This window comes from Hoplias malabaricus, chromosome 2 (assembly GCF_029633855.1).
Source record: "Hoplias malabaricus isolate fHopMal1 chromosome 2, fHopMal1.hap1, whole genome shotgun sequence".
NCBI classification, from domain to species: domain Eukaryota; kingdom Metazoa; phylum Chordata; class Actinopteri; order Characiformes; family Erythrinidae; genus Hoplias; species Hoplias malabaricus.
In genome coordinates, this window is record NC_089801.1 from 83795814 (window position 1) to 83815853 (window position 20040).

At 42.1% G+C, this 20040-nt stretch overlaps 1 protein-coding gene and 1 pseudogene across 1 annotated transcript; both read left to right on the top strand.

Annotated features, from left to right (window-relative positions):
• Window positions 1-9899: 9899 nt before the first annotated feature.
• LOC136678797 (C-type mannose receptor 2-like) lies at window positions 9900-11154 on the top strand. Its single transcript, XM_066656939.1, has 3 exons — window positions 9900-10065; window positions 10330-10692; window positions 10808-11154. Exons 1-3 carry the CDS (start codon window positions 9900-9902, stop codon window positions 11152-11154), a joined length of 876 nt encoding a protein of 291 aa, XP_066513036.1.
• A 5633-nt stretch (window positions 11155-16787) lies between these two features.
• LOC136678807 (C-type mannose receptor 2-like) lies at window positions 16788-19283 on the top strand (annotated as a pseudogene).
• The last annotated feature ends 757 nt before the right edge of the window (window positions 19284-20040 follow it).

Below are 20040 nucleotides of genomic sequence, written 5' to 3' on the forward strand. Positions count from 1 at the left end.
TAAATGGAGATCCAGCATTTTGCATTTGTATCTGTACAATGTGCAGCAAAAAACATTAAAATGACCTCCTTGTGTCTACATGCGTTGTCCATTTTCAGGAGCAATTTGTAATTCTACAGTTACCGACTTTTGTCTATCTGTTGCTCTGCATACTTCAACAGGGGGTGACAAATGGACTCAGCATGCAGTTATGTCTCAGGCAGCCTATGTAAATGATTATAGGTGTTGTCTTATTAGATACTGTTGTGCTCTGTGGTTTTGCCATAAGTGGGTGTAAAAGTGCTACACAGCTGCCTTGTATATTGGCTCTCAGATGCAACTATTGGGTCATTTAACTATTGGCGACTATTGGCAGGGTCTACTGCTATAGGATACCCTGTACTTACAGATCACCCCCCATAGAATATCCAGAGAGACACGGTCAAATGCCCACTCCAGATCCACAAAACACATGTAGACTGGTTGAGCAAACTCCCATGCACCCTCCAGTATCCTAGTGAGGGTAAAGAGCTGGTCCTGTGTTCTACGACTGGGGCGGAATCCGCAATGTTCCACTTGAACCTGAGGTTCAACTATCAGTCTGACTCTCTTCTCCAGTACCCCTGCATAGACCTTACCGTGGAGGCTGAGGACTGTGATCCCCTATAGTTGGAACACACCCTCTGGTCCCCCTTCTTGAAAAGGGGAACCACCACCCCTCTCTGGTAGTCCAGAAGCACTGCCCCTGATGTTCATGCAGTGTTGTAGAGACGTGTCAGCCAGGACAGCCCCACAACATCCAAAGCCTCAGGGTGGATCTCATACATACTGCCAAGGAGTTTTCTAACTACCTTGGCCACCTCGGTCCAGGTGATAGACAAGCCCTCCCTGGGGTCCCCAAGCTTTGCTTCCTCTGTGGAAGATGTGCTGATGGGATTGAGAAGATCCTTGAAGTATTCCTCCCACCACCTAATGATGTCCCCAGGCGAGGTCAACAACTCCACACCCCCACCATATACAGTGTTGGTGGAAAGCTGCTTTCACCCCCTGAGTTGCCTGCCAGTTTGCCAGAATCTTTTTGGTGCAGAAGGAAAGTAATTTTCCATGTCCTCACTGAACACAACCCACACCTGGGCTTTGCCTCGGTGACAGCTGAAGCTGCAATCTGCTTGACTCTTTAGTACACGTCAGCTGCCTCCGGAGATCCTTGAGCCAACCAAGCTTGATAGGACACTTTCTTCAGCTTAACAGCCTCCCTCACCCAGGGTGTCCACCACCGAGTGTGGGGATTGCGACCATAACAGGCACCGACAACTTTGCAGCCACAGCTCCATTCAGCCGCCTCAATAATGGAGGTCTGGAACATAGCCCATTTTGACTCAATGTCACTGGCCTCTGTTGACATCCCCTAGCAGCACCCCCTCTAGGTCAGGTACTCTGAACTGCTGTTGGGCACATGAGCACAGACAACCATCAGAGCCCTTTCTGCAACTGAAGGTGCAGGAGAATTCACCTCTTGTTCTTTGGGGTAAACCCCAACATACAGGCGCTAAGCTGGGGGATATGTGTAAGCCCACTCCTGCCTTATGCCTCTCACCATGGGCAACTCCACAGTGAAAAAGCCTCCAGCCCATCTTAAGGAGCTGTTTTCCTTTTCATCTGGGTTTTTATGGATCACTCTGTGTTTGGCCCATCTCCTAGGAACAATTTGCCTTGGAAGACCCTACCAGGGGATAATGCCGGGGACAACATATTTTCTAGGCTCACGCAAGCATGCAAACCCCTCCATCACATTAAGGTGGTGATCCAGAGAGGGGACTCATCGCAGTTACTTCTATTTTGTGGAACTGTCTCCAAATACTGGTGAAGACCAAACATATGTATGGTATGACGCAACACTGTGATGGTATCATTTTCAGTCTATAGCTTCAGCAAAGGTGGGGAGTTCAGGGAAAAAGAGTTCAGAAAAACCCTGCTGTGAATATTTCATGAGAATATGAGGGACTGAAACACTGCCAGGGAGAACAGGAGGATCATTTACCTTTGTATTGAGGTGCAATTCTTCCAAATACAAGAGACGTAGAGCATTTCCAGGAGGATTTTATTTACTTTTTAAGGTGAGTGTGGATATTTAAATTAGTTTTAATGCTCCTGAAATGGCAGTTTCAATGCTTTTATCATATGAAACTTTATTGTCTGTAATATTTAGGTTGTGGAACACAACTTCTCTTTGAAATGGCTCTAAAATGGATTCGTGTTACATTGCTGTTCTCAGGTCAGTGTTCAGACCATTTTTTTTCTTGACTATTGCTAATATATTCCATTATATATAGGTCTACAAACCTTTCTAACAATGCCTCCTGATTATGTTTTTGATTAATTATCATTGAACATTGGCGAGCGAAGTCCACTACAAAATCAAATTAAGCATCTTTCATTTCTTATATTTGCTTTCGTCAAGTTGCTTCTGGTGTTCCTTATCAATATCACTTTGTGAATGAGAATAAAACCTGGACTAAAGCTCAGAGCTATTGCAGACAGTAATACACTGATCTAGCCACCGTCAACAACATGGAGGAGATGAAGAACCTGAACAAGACTCTCAAAGATAAAACTACCAGCTCAGTGTGGATCGGTCTAAACAGAGGGAACACTGGGAGATGGCTGTGATCTCTGGCTGATGGAGATTTGTACAGAGAGGGAGCAAAGTACAGGAACTGGTACAGTGGACAACCAAACAACACAAAGGAGAATGAGTTCTGTGTTATTATGGGAAAAATATATGGATAAATTCATACTGATAGCTGTGACACTAAATATGCTTTTATGTGTTACAACAGTAAGAACATCCAGATACTGTCTATTAGTGATTGATAGATGTGCATTATTTTCAACACATTTTCACAATTTAATTTCTAAATAATGAGCATGAATACAACTGACATATTGATGACGTCAACTGACATATTGATGATGTAAAGTAAATCTCTTTCAGAAACAAATCCAACCAGTGGAAGCTACATTTTTATTAACAGCAATGTGACGTGGCGTGAAGGAGAGCTACTGCAGAGTATATTACACAGACCTGGTCAGTGTGAGGAACCAGACGAAGAATAAATGGATACGAAATTCAGTTCACAATTATGATCAAAACAATGGTAGTGGTCAGATCAGAGCTACTCCTGGTTCAGATACTGGGCGTCTACACAGCCAGACGATACCGGTGGGAGTCAGAACTGTACTGCAGTGTCCATGACTGAAGGAGATGCAGGGGGCAGTTGGTTCAATGAGAACTGTGACAGTGAGATTTCCATTCGTCTGTCGTGAGGGTGAGCTACATTTCACCGATTCTGTTTCTGGTCGTTTCTTTTAACTCAGACATGGACAACATGAACAATAAAATTACAAATTAATATATTCAATTAAAATATACTAAACAATATTTTTTTTTTTTGTTTTCCAGATCAACTGGTGTTGGTGAATCTGACTCTGACCTGGTGGGATGCTCTGAAATACTGCAGGGAGCACCATATGGATCTGGTCTCAGTTCACTCTGAGGAGGTCCAGTTCTGGGTGATGGAGGTGGCTCAGAAAGCCTCCACTGATCACGTTTGGCTGGGGCTACGTCACACCTGCACCCTCAGCTTCTGGTTCTGGGTCAGTGGAGAGTCCATCTGCTACCAGAACTGGGCTCCAGGGAACGGGACCGGGGGAGAAGACTGTGGTTCTGGAGAGAGATCTGGAGCGGTGGAATCGAGTGTGCTCCATCTGCTCATCTGCTCCAACTACTGAGGTTAGGTTCTGCTGTGTTTGGTTGTTTGTTTAATGCTATATTCGTGACAATGGCATTTGTAAGCTACATTTATTTTTATTCATTTTTACAAAAAAAAATCCACTGAGTTAAAACGATGTGTGAATCCACAACACCATTCTTCATTTGTTTATTTTCTTAGATATTACAGGGGTTGGCGGCATGGTGGCACAGCAGGTAGTGTCGCAGTCACACAGCTCCAGGGACCTGGAGGTTGTGGGTTCGAGTCCTGCTCCGATTGACTGTCTGTGAGGAGTTGGTGTGTTCTCCCCGTGTCCGCGTGGGTTTCCTCCGGGTGTTCCGGTTTCCTCCCACAGTCCAAAAACACACGTTGGTAGGTGGTTTGGCGACTCAAAAGTGTGTGTGTGTGTGTGTGTGTGTGTGTCTGTGTTGCCCTGTGAAAGACTGGCACCCCCTCCAGGGTGTATTCCCGCCTTGCGACCAATGATTCCAGGTAGGCTCTGGACCCCCCGTGACCCTGAACTGGATAAGCGGTTACAGATAATGAATGAATGAATGAATATCTCCTCTAAGTGCCTAACTCTGGTCTATACCTCTCTAGCCGACACTTGGCATTGATCAGGTTGACTTTAGGTTGGTGTTTGGCGGGTTAGAGCATCAGAAACCTGCGTCAGCTCTGTTTTCAGTGATTAGAAACGTGTCCACATGTTTGGGAATAGTGTAACAATGTCTGTGAAGCATGGTGGTGAATGTGTCATTTCTCAGTACTTTATTGTAGTCAGATCTGTGTCTTTAACCATCCACCTCATTCTATATCTTAGACTGAGCTGGAGGAAGTAGCCTAAGGGATGAAGTGATCCTATAAAGACCTCTTTGTCTGTACTGACCTTTACCTGCAACATTAATAAACACTGTCCTCACCAGCGGAAACCGTGGACAAACTTTTCCTGCAGGTCCTGGGCATGGAAATACATGCAAAACATGTAGCTGTACCATGAGTGTGGGTGTAACTGGAGGAGTTCCAGCAACACAAACAGTTTGTTTAACTCTTTGTGTGCATGTGTGTAATTCCTACCAAAATTTGCCTGGTGTGCAGTGGTCAGTTCTGATCAAAACTTGTCCAGGGAATGATGAGTGAACCAGCCACATGGTCATGGGCAAAAAAGCCTCTCTGATTGTCAAAGGAGGGAAGACGAGTTTGTCTGGTCTGATCCCACAGCAGAGGTGCTGTAGTCCTAACGTTTGAAATGGTCAATGCTGCTCTGATTGAAAGTTGTCAGAACACCCAGCTGAGTGCAGCCTGATGTATAGGGGGCTGTGAGCCCACGCGGACCCCTTTTCAACCTCAAGAGACCTTGCCACTGGTTCTGCAGGCGTCCTTTGGTCAGAACTTACCACTGCACAAAGAAACACCTTTTAGACCTACATTTTGGAGACACTCTGACCATGTCTTTATGACCATCACAGTGTGGTTGTCGTCAGAACTTCTGAGATACTTTCACTTGCCCATTTCTCCTGCTCCCAACATCAACTTCAAGAACTGGGAGCAACAGACCTCCATCTACACCATTCAAGAGGGGGCACTGGAATCATCAGTGTTATTCAATGCAAACTCTAGGATTAACCCTTTACCAGACACCTCTTTACAGGAGGGAGGGAGGTCCTACAAAGCTTTAGACTCAGGGCTAATTTCCTTACTTCACTAAAGTCATTGTGTCTGCGTTTGTGGAGATAAACCTTTGTGGGACAATTGTCTGTCAGGAGGCTGCCTGTACCACTGGCCTCTAACAGGGGGCCTGGCCCTCACAGTAGAGGAGCTGGTGGATCTGGGTCAAATGACTCAGTGTGTAGTGTGATATGATGTATGTGTGTTAATTTCTAATAAGACATTTGACTTTTTGGGACTTAATAAGCCAAAAGACCTCCCTTCACTCTCAGTCACTCTTCTTCTCACAGCCCAGATTGGAATGTGAGATAACCGAGCAGAGAAGGATCGTAAACCACACTCCAGGACGGTTTATGACCCATGGTCTCATAGGGTAAAAAGATAAATCTTTGGTTATAGCAGAGACACTCCCAAGGATCAGGTTATGCTCTGTGTAAAACTGCTTAATTAAGAACTTCTCCAACTATAGAAGTAAACCTTAATTCCCATTGGTTTAAAACAGTTGAAGTTACATATCTTTGTGGAATTAATTTCATTTAGACCATCCAAACGGGTGGAATTCATTTACATGGGTTAAAAATCATATTTTTATATGAACTTTTGTAGGAATCAAGGTTGCCACATACTCTGTGTGTTACTTGGTTAAGAATTATGTAAAACATGGTTTTGTCTGAATGGTATTACTTTGTGTTAACATCTAATCTCTTTTATTGCAAAAGCATGATTCAGAGTCCTGGGTTATTCAATCAAAATGAATCTTCCTGAAGTCTTTGTCTTGTCAAATGTCATAAATCGGGTACAGGAAACATCCAATCAGGAGCAAGAGATGCTCCAATCCTCAATCCCTGAGGACCAAAAAGGCATTCAAGGCAGGTTTACTAAAGTCTGGTTAAACTCCAGTGGTGTGAAAATACTCACTCAGAAAAAGAAGAAAAGAAAAAACACAAAACAGAAAGAAAAAATATAGATCATAACTAAGAACAGAAAAGAACAAAAGAAGAAGAGAAAGAAAATGTAGGGAGAGAAGAACAGAAGAGAGCAGAACAAGAACAGAAGAATAGGAAGAGATGGTGAAGCAAGTTTTTTTTTTTTTTTTTCTAGTCAGTTAGACTCAGTTAGAGTTAAGGGACAGCCCTGGCTCTCTAGAGCTCTCAGTTCAGAGTTCAGCTATTCAGCTCTCTTCAGGCTTCTTCAGAAGCTTTCCAGACTCTCTTATGGCTCTCTCTTAAACAGTCTTGGGCTCCTCAAGCAGGGTCTAGATAGAACAAACCCAGAACTTCCAACCTGAAGTTTTTATTTTTATTTCTAGTAGAAGAATATAGTTTAAGAAAAGCTATAGTTTAACTCAAGCAAACCTCAATGTCACACCCAGAGTTTGAAGGAGACCTCAGACCTCTGACCCTCAAAGTGGTGACAAGAGCTTCAGCATCAGTAATGGAGAAGAAGGCCACATGCTCTTTCAGAATTACCTTCTGAGAAAAAGGCCCATGAGAGACCTGCATGGACCCTACATGGAACCTACAGCGGGTCAATAAACATAATTTGTTAATAATAATTAATTCTAGCTAATTCTACTATATAATATGTAAAGTCATCTAAAATGATGACCTACATGTCCAAGCTTAGCCAAATTAAGTAAATAATTAATTATTCATCAAATAATAGTTCATTATCACTGATTGAATTGTTTTACTACACATGTCCCACAATCCTCAGCAGTAATCAATGCTGACCAGGCTCAGCTGTATGGTACGGTATAAAAGACAAACAGCACTTTACTGTCGCACCTTTGTAGAGAAGTGGGCGGTGATAGAGAAAATAAAAGTAAAGAGGAACGTCAAAGATATCAAGTGCCAAGTAAAAGAAAAGAGGAAAAAAAAAATATTTTGTTGGTTATAGTCAAGCTCAGGCCACTTTATGTTCATTTTAGACATTTGTTTGGCCACTTCCCTTCCCTTTTTCACTTTCCTCAAAGCAGAACACACAATAGAGGTAATAGAGGAATAGAGGAGCAGATAAATGAATTAGCTAAGATATATAATAATAATTATAATAATAAACCACTAAATAAACTCTGGTGGCATGGTGGCACAGCAGGTAGTGTCACAGTCACACAGCTCCAGGGACCTGGAGGTTGTGGGTTCGATCCCCGCTCCGGGTGACTGTCTGTGAGGAGTTAGCGTGTTCTCCCTGTGTCTGCGTGGGTTTCCTCCGGGTGCTCCGGTTTCCTCCCACGGTCCAAAAACACACGTTGGTAGGTGGATTGGCAACTCAAAAGTGTCCGTGTGTGTGTGTGTGTTTGTGTGTGTTGCCCTGTGAAGGACTGGCGCCCCCTCCAGGGTGTATTCTCGCCTTGCGCCCAATGATTCCAGGTAGGCTCTGGACCCACCGTGACCCTGAATTGGATAAGCGGTTACAGATAATGAATTAATGAATGAAAAAATAATCTCTGCCCTTGAGTCCACCTCCCACACTACACAGTAACACTGTCTTACCCAATTAGAAGAAGAGGTAATTGATGTTGAATGCTATTTCTTTTAGACATATGAACATTAATGAACCTCAATCTCTCTCCGTATCCAGAGGCTGGACTTTCTGACCAGAAGACCTCAGTCTGTAAGGGGTCAACAATGTACTACACAGTGGCCACAAGTTTCAGGAAACAAGTCTCCAATCTATTCAGATGTACAGGTGAAATACTGATCATTATGAATCATAACTTAGGAATATTACAAATATCCAGTGCTGCTCCTTGTAGGCAGTGTGTACAAATATCACTTCTGTGATGATCAGATGCTGTTCATTTGATTTACAAATCACCCTGTGTATTTTTTTAAAGGCATGCTTCATATTTCCTGTTTCCTCATCTAACACTTCACATTTAGCACAACAACAGTTGATGTACATTTGTGTCTCGTAGAAGGAGAAGGACAAAGGCTTTTATTTTCAGAGAAACAAAAATGGATTTCACCTTGTTTTTCACAGGTCAGTGTTTATTTCAACTCTATACAGAGCTTTAGTAGATTCAGGACTAACTCATGTGTTAGTATTAGTTATGAGCTACTGAGAGTGTGTGTTTGTGTGTGTTTCAGAGGGTCTGAAACTCTGTCTGAATATTAACTGAGTTAATTATCAATCAACATGTTATTAGTAAAGTGAGTGTAAGTAAATGAACACCACACGTAATTACCATTACCCAAGTCCACTTTCTCATAACTAACATGTAAATTGCCTCCTGACTCAGTGCAAATTGTATAAAAGTGTCTTCCATGACCTATATTTACTGCACCTGTGTTAGCGGACATTTTGAGACAAAAACATTAGTTAATAAGAACAAAGTGTTGTGTGACACAGTGGCGGATGCTGGTCTTTCAAGGAGGGGAAGCTCAATTTCGGCCTTCATCATAAAATGTGTCGGTTTATTTATACGTAAATTCTACCCTCCGTTCCTTTTCAAGAAAATGATCTGTGACCCTGTCGTACCAACAAGGCGTCTTTTCCAGGGACTTGACTAGTGTCCTCTCAATGGCCAGCAGAGCTAGGCTGCTTAAACGGCCTTGGCCCATGTGAAGTGTGTCCGCCTGTGAGTGCTTTGTGACGGTGGAGGGGCTCAGCAGCACCCGCTGCACAGAAACTGTGATAGAAGTCAGAAAGTTTGATAGAAGTCAGTCTCCAAACACAAGCAGCTACAAATAAAAACACCAGAAATAGAAGCTTGATTTGTCGCTAGTCGTTTTCAACAAAGAAAATGCCGCTAAGAGGTTTAAGAAAATCTCCGGTTCAACTCGAAACAGAATGAAAATGTAATGCTCCCACAGATCTTTACACCAAAGGATCGCTGATTCGCTCATTTCGCTGTCAAACAAAAAGGGAATCAGCCTCAGAGAGATCATCCAATCATCATGCAGAAGCTGAGCGTCCGGGCCAGCCGAGGCCGGCCCACTGCCCCGTAGACCCCCAGAGATGCTGAGCGTCCGATGGGCGGGACAAAGCCCAGCATTTATCCAATGACTCGTCTCGTTTCGCTGCCCTTCGCTGCTTCGCTATTGGACTCTGTGGATGCTCAGCGTCACACTGTTTAAAACACAGTGAAGGGAATGATTGAGAGGAAAGCCTTGTCTTTACCAGTGATAAGAAACTGAATCTGAACAAAAGTTGAGCGCGCTGTAGTGCATATTTATTCAATGACATGTACACAGAACAGTATATATTTGATCACTTATTTTTTTGATATTTTAGGGGAAGCTGAGCTACCCTTGCAGTCTTAGAGCAATCGCCTCTGGTGTGACAGTGTTACACTCTGAAGCCAGATTTGACCACAATAAAGACCACACTGACTTCTTATTGTTCTTGGTAGTTATCTTTGCTTTAGCTACAGCTGATGTCCCTCATCAATATCATTTTGGGAATGAAGCTAAAACCTGGACTGAAGCTCAGAGCTACTGCAGACAGAACTACACTGATCTGGCCACAGTCAACAACATGGAGGAGATGAAGAACCTGAACACGACTCTCAAATATAAAACTACCAGCTCAGTGTGGATCAGTCTAAACAGAGGGAACACTGGGAGATGGCTGTGGTCTCTGGCTGATGGAGATTTGTACAGAGAGGGATCAAAGTACAGGAACTGGTACAGTGGACAACCAAGCAACACAAAGGGGAATGAGTTCTGTGTTATTATGGGAAATATATATGGATATATTCATACTGATACATGTGACACTAAACATGCTTTTGTGTGTTATAATGGTAAGAACATACAGGTATTGTCTATTAGTGATTGATAGATGTAGATAACTTTCAATATGTTTTCATGATTGTGTCAAGATTTACTTTCTAAACAATGAGCATGAATACAACCTGAGTGTCCTTCAACTGAGATATTAAGGATTTAAAATAAATCTCTTTCAGAAACAAGTCCAAACAGTGGAAGCTACATATTTATTAACAGCCTTGTGAAGTGGCGTGAAGCTCAGAGCTACTGCAGAGTGAATTACACAGATCTGGTCAGTGTGAGGAACCAGACGGAGAACGGGTGGGTACGAACTTCAGTTCACAATTATGATGAAAAGTATTTCTGGATCGGTCTGTTCAATGACTCCTGGCAGTGGTCAGATCAGAGCTACTCCTCATTCAGATACTGGGCGTCCACACAGCCAGACGATACCGGTGGGAGTCAGAACTGTACTGCAGTGTCCATGACTGAAGGAGATGCAGGGGGCAGTTGGTTCAATGAGAACTGTGACAGTGAGCTTCCATTTGTCTGTCGTGAGGGTGAGCTGCACTTCACTGATTCTGTTTCTGAACTGAGACATAAACAACAATATAATTAAAAATTAATATATTCAATTAAAATATACTAAACAATATGTTTCATTTTCTTCTCCAGATCAGCTTGTGTTGGTGAATCTGACACTGACTTGGAAAGATGCTCTGAGATACTGCAGGGAGCACCATGTGGATCTGGTCTCAGTTCACTCCGGGGAGGTCCAGTCTGGGGTGATGGAGGTGGCTCAGAAAGCCTCCACTGCTCACGTTTGGCTGGGGCTACGTCACACCTGCACCCTCAGCTTCTGGTTCTGGGTCAGTGGCTTCTCCCTCTGCTACCAGAACTGGGCTCCAGGGAACGGGACAGGGGGAGAAGACTGTGGTTCTGGAGAGAGATCTGGAGCAGGACAGCCGTGGGTCAGTCTGCCTGAGACCCAGACACTGAACTTTATCTGCTCCAACTACTGAGGTTAGGTTCAGCTGTATTTGGTAGTTTAGTGCTGGAATATTCGTGACGATATAATGTATAACACAAATGCATTTTTTTTTCTTTCCTTTCACAATAGTCAAGACTGAAAGGAGATCTGCTCTTTATTCTGTATCCAACAGTGGAGAATCCACCTATGGATCCACAATATCACTCTTCATATTACAGGGTTTTGTGGGTCTATTTTGAATGCAATAAAATGTATTATAAATTAATAAAGTTTGTTGAAGTTTTAAAGTTAAGTGATGCCACATAACTATAGATAAGTTCTTATAATTAAATTGTCTAATTGCTGTTTTGTTCTTGTAACGTTGTCAATAAAATACATAAAGAGTAAAGTTTTTCATTTTCATTTAAACTGTATACAGTTATGTAGAGTACCCAGTGAAGTGAAACACCCTCCAGGACCAAGGTGCTACATAGAACAACAAAGTACACATTACAACATAAAGTGCAGGTGTACAGTAGCATATACAATGATGCAAGATGATTTACAATAATTAATGTCTGTGAAGGTAGGGAGAGAGACAGCAATAATCTTTTCAGCTGAATTCACTTCACGCTGCATGGACTTGCAATACAACATGGTGCCATTCCCAAACCAGGCTTTGATGCAGCTGCTCAGGATGTTTTTGATGGTTCTTCTGTAGAATAATGTGAGGATGGGAGGGGGGAGATGACGAAAGTAGAGATGCTAATGTGCATTCTTGGCTACAGTGTTGGTATTGAGGGACCAGGAGAGATCCTCTGCCAGGTGAACTCCAAGGAACTTGGTGCTCTCAATATGTCGTGCAGAATGAACACATTGTTCTTCTGAAGTCAACAACCATCTCTTTGGTCTCGTCTATGTTCAAAGACATTAACCATTAACCAGTTAACTACCGCTCTTCTATTTGATGAGACCCACTACAGTGATGTCATCTGCAAACTCAATAATGTGATCCCTGAGTCATGAGTCAGTGAAATTAACAGCAATGGACTGAGCTCACAGCCCTGGGGGACCCCAGTGCTCAGCGTATTGGTGCTGGAGCTGTTGCGTCTGATCTGGCTGAATACGGTCTCCCAGTCACAAAGCACAGGATCCAATGGCAGAAAGAAGAGTTCATGCCCAGTTGGTTCAGCTTTCTGAACAGGTTCTGAGGTATGATTTTGCTGAATGCTGAATTTAAGTCTAGGAAAAGCATTCAAACATTTGTTTTTATTATTATCCTGGTGGGTGTGCGCTAGGTGAAAGCTGATGGATATGGCGTAGTGTGTTAATTTGTTAGGAACATAGGCATGGTCAAACAAAGGAGGCTGAAGGGTCATGATGTGCCACATGACAAGCCCCTCAAAGCACTTCATGATGATGGGTGTGACTGGAACGGGAGAGTAATCATCAAGGCAGGACACTGACATTTACGGTCTTCACCCAAAGAGACCATGGTCAAACTTGTCCTGCAGGTCCTGTGCATGGAAATACATGCAACACATATAGCTGTACCATGAGTGTAGGTGTAACTGGAAGGGTGTTTGTTTAACCCTTTGTGTGCACATGTGTAATTACTACAAAAATTCGTCTGGTGTGAAGAGGTCAGTTCGGATCAAAACTTGTCCAGGGAAGGACGAGTGAACCAGCCACATGATCATGGTTAAAAAAAAAAAAACCTTTCTGACTGACAATGGATTGGAAGGTGAGTTTGTCTGGTCTGATCCCACAGAAGAGCTGCTGTAGCACACACTGTTGAAATGATTAATGCTGCTCTGATTGAAAGTTGTAGGATTGTAGTTTAATATGTCCCACACTTTGCAGCTATAACAGCTTCAACACTTCTGTGAAATCTTCCTGCAAGGTTTAGGTTTGTGTTTATGGGAATGTGTGCCATTTTTACAGAAGTGCATTTTTGAGGTCAGACATTGGTGTTGGACGAGGCCAGGCTCATAGTCTCTGCTCTAATTCATCCCAAAGGTGTTCCATCAGATTGAGGTCAGGACTCTGTGTGGGGCCAGTCAAGTTCTTCCACACCAAACTCACTCGTCCATGTCTTTATGGACCTTGCTTTGTGCACTGGTGCACAGTTATGTTGGAACAGGAAGGCGCCATCCAGCAAACTGTTCCCACAAAGTCAGGGGTATGAAATTGTCCAAAATATCTGGGTATGCTGAAGCATTAAGAGTTAATTCATTCAAGTCATTAAAAACAATGCCACATCTTAATCTCTACTCCACCAAACTGTACACTTTGCACAATGCAGTCAGACAAGACCCGTTCTCCTGGTAACCACCAAACCCAGATTCACCAGGCGGAGAAGTGTGATTCATCACTCCAGAAAACTCATACCACTAGAACTACCAGGATTTTCATATACCCCCTTTTTCTACCAGAGGCTGCCAAATGGCAGTGCTGGGGTAATTTGCAACCCATAAGGCCACCTTTTGTTATGTACATTAAGCCACTACTAGGTGCTAAAACGGGGGGGATGGGTGATAGTGTGAACTGTGTTGACTGACAAAGCTCTGAGAGTCACAGCAGGCACAGACTTTCAGGAGTTTAGTTCAGGGCAACAGTCTCAACAAATAAAAAATATGTTGGTACTTTGGCAGTTTTCTCAGCTGCTGATAATAATAACAATTAATATTATAATCTTTCAAAAATATAATGGAATAATACTTGTTTATTTAGAATACACACAATAAAGAATTATTTAAGCTTTTTAGTTTATATTTGTTGATCTAATGCAGTATTATTTGATGTGAAACCTACAAAAACCTTGAGAAATATAAATAAAAAAATCAGTTAAGTAAAAATTGCTCAAAAATAGTATTTAATCTTAATTTGAGTCATATTTACTTGTCAAGAAAAACACTTTGCCAATGGGGTGAGATATTTTGACTTAAAACAAGAAAAAATGTCCTTTTTACTAGTAGCTGAGGGTTGTTTTTTTGTATAAATTTATGTAAAAATATCTTTACCTATTGGCAGTTTTTCAAAAGACAAAAACTACTTAAAATAAGGTTACAACATATCAGAGCTATTTTGACTAATCAATATGCCACTTTTTGCACTGTGAAAACAATCCTATATTAGTACAAAGGAGGCAGTTTTTCAAAAGGCAAATTTACTTAAAATAATGGTTAAAAAATCTGAACTTTAGCTATTTTGACAAATCATTAGTGAGAAAACAATCCTACAGTAGTACAAAGGTTGCAGACTTGAGGTGTTTTGGAATTATAGTTCAAATGTCTTTGTGTCAGTTTTAGAATAAAGAGAAAGATGACTGCAGACACAGGAAAACTTGTTAATAAAGTGTGTAAACTTTATATAATAAACTGCACCCAAGTAAATAGCCTATCTGGCTACATGCTGAGTGAAATAAAATAGAATAAACCTTTCTCACTATAATACAATATTACAAATATACACAATGGAGGTAACTGAGATGGGTTCTATATTTATTTTAAAAATGTTGTTGTTGCAGCCATTAGATCGAAATATGCCAGTACCCGGTGACAGTGAACAGGGACGGGTATGGTGGGTGATAGCGTGAACGATGATGATAACGATTATGTATGTATCCACCTCCATGTGGATAAAAAGCCACGTCACTACACATATTTCACTTACTCTGTTGACCAAGAAGCAAAGATGGCAAAGGTTTACAGTACAGAGCAGGCTTTGGGCATGATCCTCAACCATGTCAACCCCTGTGACTCAGATGGAGAAGAAATTACTATTGATCAGAGTGGTGACTCTGAAATCTCTTCTGGTTTGCTGGTTATAGCTGTTGTGATTTTGGAAGAGACACACTGCAAAACGTACAATCTTGAAGTTAAAATTGCTCAAGAATATTATTCTATTTTAATTTGAGTAATTTTGACTTGTATTCTGACTTAAAACAAGACAAAATGTCCTGATACGATTCTTTTACTTTGGGTTTTAAAAAGTTTAAGTAAAAATGTCTTTTTTACAACTAGCTGAGGGTTGTTTTTTTGTATAAATTTATTTAAAAATATCTTTACCTATTGGCAGTTTTTCAAAAGACAAAAACTACTTAAAATAAGGTTACAACATATCAGAGCTATTTTGACTAATCAATATGCCACTTTTTGCACTGTGAAAACAATCCTACATTAGCACAAAGGAGGCAAACTTGAGATGTTTTGGAATTATAATTCAAATACCATGTTTGTGTCAATTTCACATTATTTTAACCTTTCACTAATCAATTCTCAAACATATGGTCCTGTAGATGAGGAGACTTCACCACCTCCAGGAAAGAGAGGTCACATGGAGACACACAAGTGGCTGACAGAGACGGCAAAAGATGGCACAGTGTGGCATGAAGAATATAGTTTATATTTCTGTATAGTTTACATCTCTATTTATGAATACTTTTGTTATCATATTGTTGCATGCTTATTTTATTTTTATTACTTCCTTTATTACTATTTCATTGTACAGGGAAACCAAGCAAAATGTTTATTTCCTGTTCAAATACCAATAAAACTACCTTGAATCTAAATGTCTGGTAATGTTGACTTTTTTTGGGGGGTGGGGGTTCACCAACTTGCTGCAGAGAAGAGTGTGGAGTGCAGTAGAGTGTCTCCTTTCAAATGTAAAGGCCTCATTTACATAACACTGGAGGTGAGAAGAGCTGTTCACACCTGCCAAATGGCAGTTCTTTGGGATTTAAAGGTATAATTGCCAAATGGCGGAAAGTCGCAACATCTTTGCAATATCAGTTCACTCTGAGGAGGTCCAGTCCTGGGTGATGGAGGTGGCTCAGAAAGCCTCCACTGATCATGTGTGGCTGGAGGTACGTCACACCTGCACCCTCAGCTTCTGGTTCTGGGTCAGTGGAGAGTCCATTTGCTACCAGATTTCGGATGATTACAGGTGTTGTCTGATTCGACACTGTTCTGCTCTGTTGTTTTGCCACAAGGGGGTGTAAAACTGCTACACAGCTGCCCTGTATAATTGCTCTCAGATGCTACTATTGGGTAATATACCTCTTGGTCAGCGACTGATGATTGTTAGCTGGGACCCAAGCTCCAACAACCTATGAGTGTGCAGGATCTACAAGCCTAGCTGCAGCATCTGTGGGCAAATGTGCTGCAGAATGCCATAGGGAACCTCCATTTCTCCATCCTCAACGGTATTTCATACTGGTTCAAGAGGGCACTAGACCTCCCTCTCCCTAATCACTTATTCCAGCTCTGCCAGGGGGATAACAAGGCATTCCAAGGCCACTCGAGACATGTCGTGTATCCAGCGTGTTGTGGATCCTCCCCAGGGCCTCCTCCAGGTTGGACATGCCCCCAACACCTCACCAGGAAAGACACAGAAGATTTGTGGCAGAGTACCATGAATTCAGATTTGGAGGTGCTGATTCTCAACCCTTCCGCTACTTACTGCCAGCCATACGAACCAGACTCCTGCTCTGTTTATACAGGGGCTGAAACTCTTGTAGCCCAATACGTTATACTCGCAGAGCACCCCCCACAGAATATCCAGAGGGACACGGTCGAATACCTTCTCCAGATCCACAGAACACATTTAGACTGGTTGAGCAAACTCACTCCAGGATCCTCGCAAGGGTAAAAAGCTTGTCCTGTGTTCTACCACCAGAGCGCAATGTTCCTCCTGAATCTGAGGTTCAACTATCAGTTTGACTCTATTCTCCAGTACCCCCGCATAGACCTTACCATGGAGGCTGAGGAATGTGATCCCCCTATAGTTGGAACACACCCTCCAGTTCCCCTTCTTGAAAAGTGGAACCAAAACCCTAGTGTGCCAGTTCAGAGGCACTGCCACTCTGTGTCTGGCCCATCACCTAGGAACAATTTGCCTTGGAAGACACTACCAGGGGATATTGCCCCAGACAACATATTTTCTAGGCTCACGCAAGCATGCAAACCCCTCCATCACATTAAGGGGATGAACCAGGGAGGGGACTCAACACAGTTGCACTGTGAAATTCATCTCTGATGACGGCATGTCCAAAAGGCTTTGCATATCTGCAAAGTCTAATGCAAATTGCTTCTTACTTCCTCTTTTGTGGAACTGTCTCCAAAAACTGGTTGGTGAAGACCAAACATACATATGCTGTGACGCAACACTGGGATGGTATTTTTTCAATCTATAGCTTCAGCAAGAGTGGGGAGTTCAGGGATATAAAGAGTTCAGAATCACTCTGCTATGAACATTACGTGAGGAGACGAGGGACTGAAACAAACCCAGGGAGAATAGGAGTATCATTTACCTTTGTATTGAGATGTAATTCTTCCAAATACAAGAGACGCAGGGCATTTCCAGGAAGATTTTATTTACTTTTAAAGGTGAGTGTGGATATTTACATTAGTTTTAACGCTCCTGAAATGGCAGTTTGAATGCTGTTATCACATGAAACTTTATTTTCTGTAATATTTAGATTGTGGAACACAACTTCTCTTAGAAATGGCTCTAAAATGGATTTCTGTTACATTGCTGCTCTCAGGTCAGTGTTCAGGCCACTTTTTTCTTGACTATTGCTAATATATACCATTATATATAGGTCTACATACCCTCCTAAAAATGCCTCCTAATTATTTTTTTGATTAATTATCTGTGAACATTGGGGTGCGAATTCCACTACAACATCAAATTAAATATATTTCATTTCTTACAGTTGCTTTTGATCAAGTTGCTTCTGATGTTCCTTATCAATATCACTTTGTGAATGAGAATAAAACCTGGACTGAAGCTCAGAGCTACTGCAGACAGAACTACACTGATCTGGCCACCGTCAACAACATGGAGGAGATGAAGAACCTGAACACGACTCTCAAGGATAAAACTACCAGCTCAGTGTGGATCGGTCTAAACAGAGGGAACACTGGAAGATGGCTGTGGTCTCTGGCTGATGGAGATTTGTACAGAAAGGGATCAAAGTACAGGAACTGGAGCAGTGGAGAACCAAGCAGCACAATGGGGAACAAGTTCTGTGTTATGATGTCAAAATTTACTGGAGCCTGGACGACCACTAGCTGTGACACTCAGTTAGGTGTTATGTGTTATGACGGTAAGAACACGGAGAAACTGGTTAATGATTTACTATGTCTAATTTAACATTTTTTACTATGTATTATGTATTAAGTTATGAACACACAAATTTACACAACATTTATCATTCAACTGAGTTATTATTAGTACAAATTAAATATCTTTCAGAAAACAGTACAATGGATAGAAGCTACATAATGATACATGGTGATTTTTCATGGCGTCAAGTTCAGAGCCTCTGCAGAGTGAGTTACAAAGATCTGGTCAGTGTGAGGAACCAGACGGAGAATGAGCTGATCCGAAATAAAGGACAGGGATTTAACCGTGATACTTTCTGGATCGGTCTGTTCAGCGACTCCTGGCAGTGGTCAGATCAGAGCTAATCCTCGTTCAGATACTGGGCATCTACACAGCCAAACAATACCGGTGGGAGTCAGAACTGTACTGCAGTGTCCACGAATGAAGGAGATGCAGGGGGCAGTTGGTTCAATAAGAAATGTAACAGTGAGCTTCCATTCGTCTGCCGTGAGGGTGAGCTGCATTTCACTGATTCTGTTTCTGGTCGTATTTCTGAACACAGACATGAACAACATGAACATTATAATTTGAAATAAACACATTCAATTAAAACATACAAACCAATATTTTTGTCTTGTGTCCAGATCAGCTGCTGCTGGTGAATCTGACTCTGACCTGGAGAGACGCTCTGAGATACTGCAGGGAGCACCATGTGGATCTGGTCTCAGTTCACTCTGCGGAGGTCCAGTCCTGGGTGATGGAGGTGGCTCAGAAAGCCTCCACTGATCACATTTGGCTGGGGCTACGTCACACCTGCACCCTCAGCTTCTGGTTCTGGGTCAGTGGGTTCTCCATCTGCTACCAGAACTGGGCTCCAGGGAATGGGAACGGGGAAGAAGACTGTGGTTCTGGAGAGAGATCTGGAGCGGTGGAATTGAGTGGAGGACAGCAGTGGGTCAGTCTGCCACAGAACCAGCAGCTCAACTTCATCTGCACCAACTACTGAGGTTAGGTTCTGCTGTGTTTGGTTGTTTGTTTAATGCTATATTCATGGCCATGGCATTTGTAACCTACATTTATTTTTATTATTTTTTACAAAAAATATCAAGTTAAAATGAGGTGTGAATCCACAACATCATTCTTCATATGTTTATTTTATTAAATATTACAGGGGTTTGTGGGTCTATTTTGAATGCACTACATTTTATTACATATTAATAATGTTTGGTGATGGTGTAAAGTTATAGTGAAGTCTGGAATCAAATAATACTTGACATTTACCGCTTAATTATAAGAACTTATATTTTGTTATTGTCTTGTTGCTGTTTTGTTCTCTTTTTTTTCTCAAAAAAAAATCATATTTCAGTGCAAAGAACATTTATTATATTCATTTATTCATCTTCTGTAAATGCTTCACCCTGGTCAGGGCCTCCTGCACTCACCCAGTCACTCACACACTCTCACCCATGGTCTGATTTCACACTCTTACCAAGTCAATCACACACACACCTGTTGAGAGAAAACAGTTTATCTGCTCTATCTCCCAATGGAGGGGGTTTATACCTCTCTAGCTGACACTTGGCATTGATCAGGTTGACTTTAGGTTGGTGTGTGGCTGAGTTAGAGCATCAGAAACCTGTGTCAGCACTGTTTCAGTGATTAGAAATGTGTCCACATATTTGGGAATAGTGTAACAATGTCTGTGAAGCATGGTGGTGGATGTGTGATTTCTCAGTACTTTATTGTAGTCAGATCTGTGTCTTTAACCATCCACCTCATTCTATATCTCAGACTGAGCTGGAGGAAGTAGCCTAAGGCAGGGGTCGGC